Source organism: Stegastes partitus, unplaced genomic scaffold (genome assembly GCF_000690725.1).
Source record: "Stegastes partitus isolate 25-593 unplaced genomic scaffold, Stegastes_partitus-1.0.2 Scaffold1304, whole genome shotgun sequence".
Classification (NCBI taxonomy): domain Eukaryota; kingdom Metazoa; phylum Chordata; class Actinopteri; family Pomacentridae; genus Stegastes; species Stegastes partitus.
The window spans coordinates 84,482-86,355 of NW_007579035.1; the positions used below are offsets into that span (position 1 = coordinate 84,482).

A 1,874-nucleotide genomic window follows, 5' to 3' on the forward strand; every position below is an offset into this window, starting at 1 on the left:
TCAGAACCAGGAGGAGGAAGGTTCTACGACGTGTAGAATGAATGGATTGTGATTTAAAGCTCAGATTTTGAGTTTAATTCTAGTTTATTTAAACTTTATTCTGTCTCTCATGATTTCATTCATATCTGAACCTTGTTCATTTTCTATTTGTATCATTTATTGTTGTTGTTGTTTACACTCAGAAAATGACAACATCCCCAGTTCAACAAAACTTTATTGATGCATCACAAATGAACAGCTGCAGCTTCTTAACTCAAAGAACATTTCGTCATCTGAGAAGAACCTGAAACATCTGCTGTGTTCTGCTGCGCTTACCTTCCTGTAGGAGAACTCCCAACCAATCCGGCGTCTGCAGCCTGATGACATCACTGTTTGAGGCATCACATGACCTGAAGACGTCCCGGGCAGGATGTTTTATTCAAAGCTTCAGCTCTCAGTCTGCTGACAGTTTCTCCTTCACCTCACTGAGCAACAAATAGTTAATAAGAGAAATATTCCACAGATCATTGATCATCAGGAAACAAAAGCAGGAGGAGAAGAGAAATTCAGAAATTTGAAATAAATGCATCAGAGTCATGAGGGAAAAGTCAACATGTTTCAAAATGGGAGGAATTTTGAAATAAAGAAAATTAGCAGACAGAAATTAAAGTTCTAATTCAGTCAATAAAACCTTTGCAAAAGATAAAACATGAATTTTAATTGAAATTTTGAGGTAAATAAATCGAAATCAACTATTTATATACAAATATGGGATTTTAAAACAAGTCTAAGTTACAAGAAAAGTATAAAAACTACAAGAAAAAAATGTTTGTGAAGTTTATTTTTGATTTGTTTGACTTTTGATCACGATGGATTATTTCTTTGGGCAGCAGCTTCTAAACGTTTGTGTGCTGCTGCCGACTTACCTGCAGGAGGTCTGACACCTGAAACACCTGAAACACTGACGCCGTCCAACCATCCATCATCTCTACACCTTCATCCTCACCAGGGTCATGGGGGGNCCCCCCATCTGATGCTCTCCACATGATGAACCTCCGAGCTAACGGCTAACCTGTAGCTTAGCCTCACACCTCCCCTGTTTAATGAAGCCACACGCGCTAAGATCATATGGAACCAGCCCGAGCTCCTACTGGAGCTCTTTCCGGAACCGGGCCGCTCAGCAGGATGAATAATTCAGGGAGCAGCAGCGGCTCCTCCCGGAGCTCCGGCTGCGGCTCAGCCTTCATCTCGGCTTATTGCTCAGTTAGCAGCGCCCGCTATCGGCTCAGCTAACAGCCCGCTGGGAGCAGTTTTCATTAAATTCAGACACTGATTTAAACCTGCTTCAACTCTGCAGCTAGCTTAGCTTAGCTTAGCTTTAGTCTAGCTTCGCCTTCCCTGCTAACGGGGCCTGAGGTTAGCTTAGCAGGTTAGCTTAGCAAGTTAGCTAGCCGCCGCTCGATAAAATAAAACGTCTAAAGTCTCCAGCAGCAGGAATAACAGCCCCTCCGGTACCGGCGGCTGTGAACGGTTCATGTAATGGCACCGCGGCCTCAGTCTCACCTTCTCCTTCTTGGTTTTGTTCGGCATCTTGCAGCGTTTTTCCACGGAGGCTCCGTGAAGCTCTTCCCCGGGACTCAGACGCTGTCACTCGGTCTGTCTCAGCTCCCTGCGCCCGTTCCGGAAACGGCTCGTGTGATTGGCTGCCGGCGGGCAGATCTGCCTAGCGACGCGCGGTGGAATTTTAGTGATTGGCTGCGGCGTGGTTTCTTGGTGAGGGTGAGGCTGCAGGGAGGTGAGGCAGGACTGGATCTTCCCCAGCAACAAAACACCTTAAACCCGGGGATGCCGAGCCGAGCCCGACCGGACCGAACCGGGGAGGCAGCCAGAGAGCT

At 46.4% G+C, this 1,874-nt stretch overlaps 1 protein-coding gene across 1 annotated transcript in view; it reads right to left on the reverse strand.

The window, feature by feature from the left end:
• The window catches only part of ppp2r5d (protein phosphatase 2, regulatory subunit B', delta), a 16,813-nt gene extending 15,172 nt beyond the window's left edge, over window positions 1–1,641 (reverse strand). Inside the window, 1 exon segment of the mRNA XM_008298309.1 lies at window positions 1,543–1,641. Coding sequence (XP_008296531.1) covers window positions 1,543–1,569 — 27 coding nt within the window. The 5' untranslated portion in view covers window positions 1,570–1,641.
• Between the last annotated feature and the right edge of the window lie 233 nt (window positions 1,642–1,874).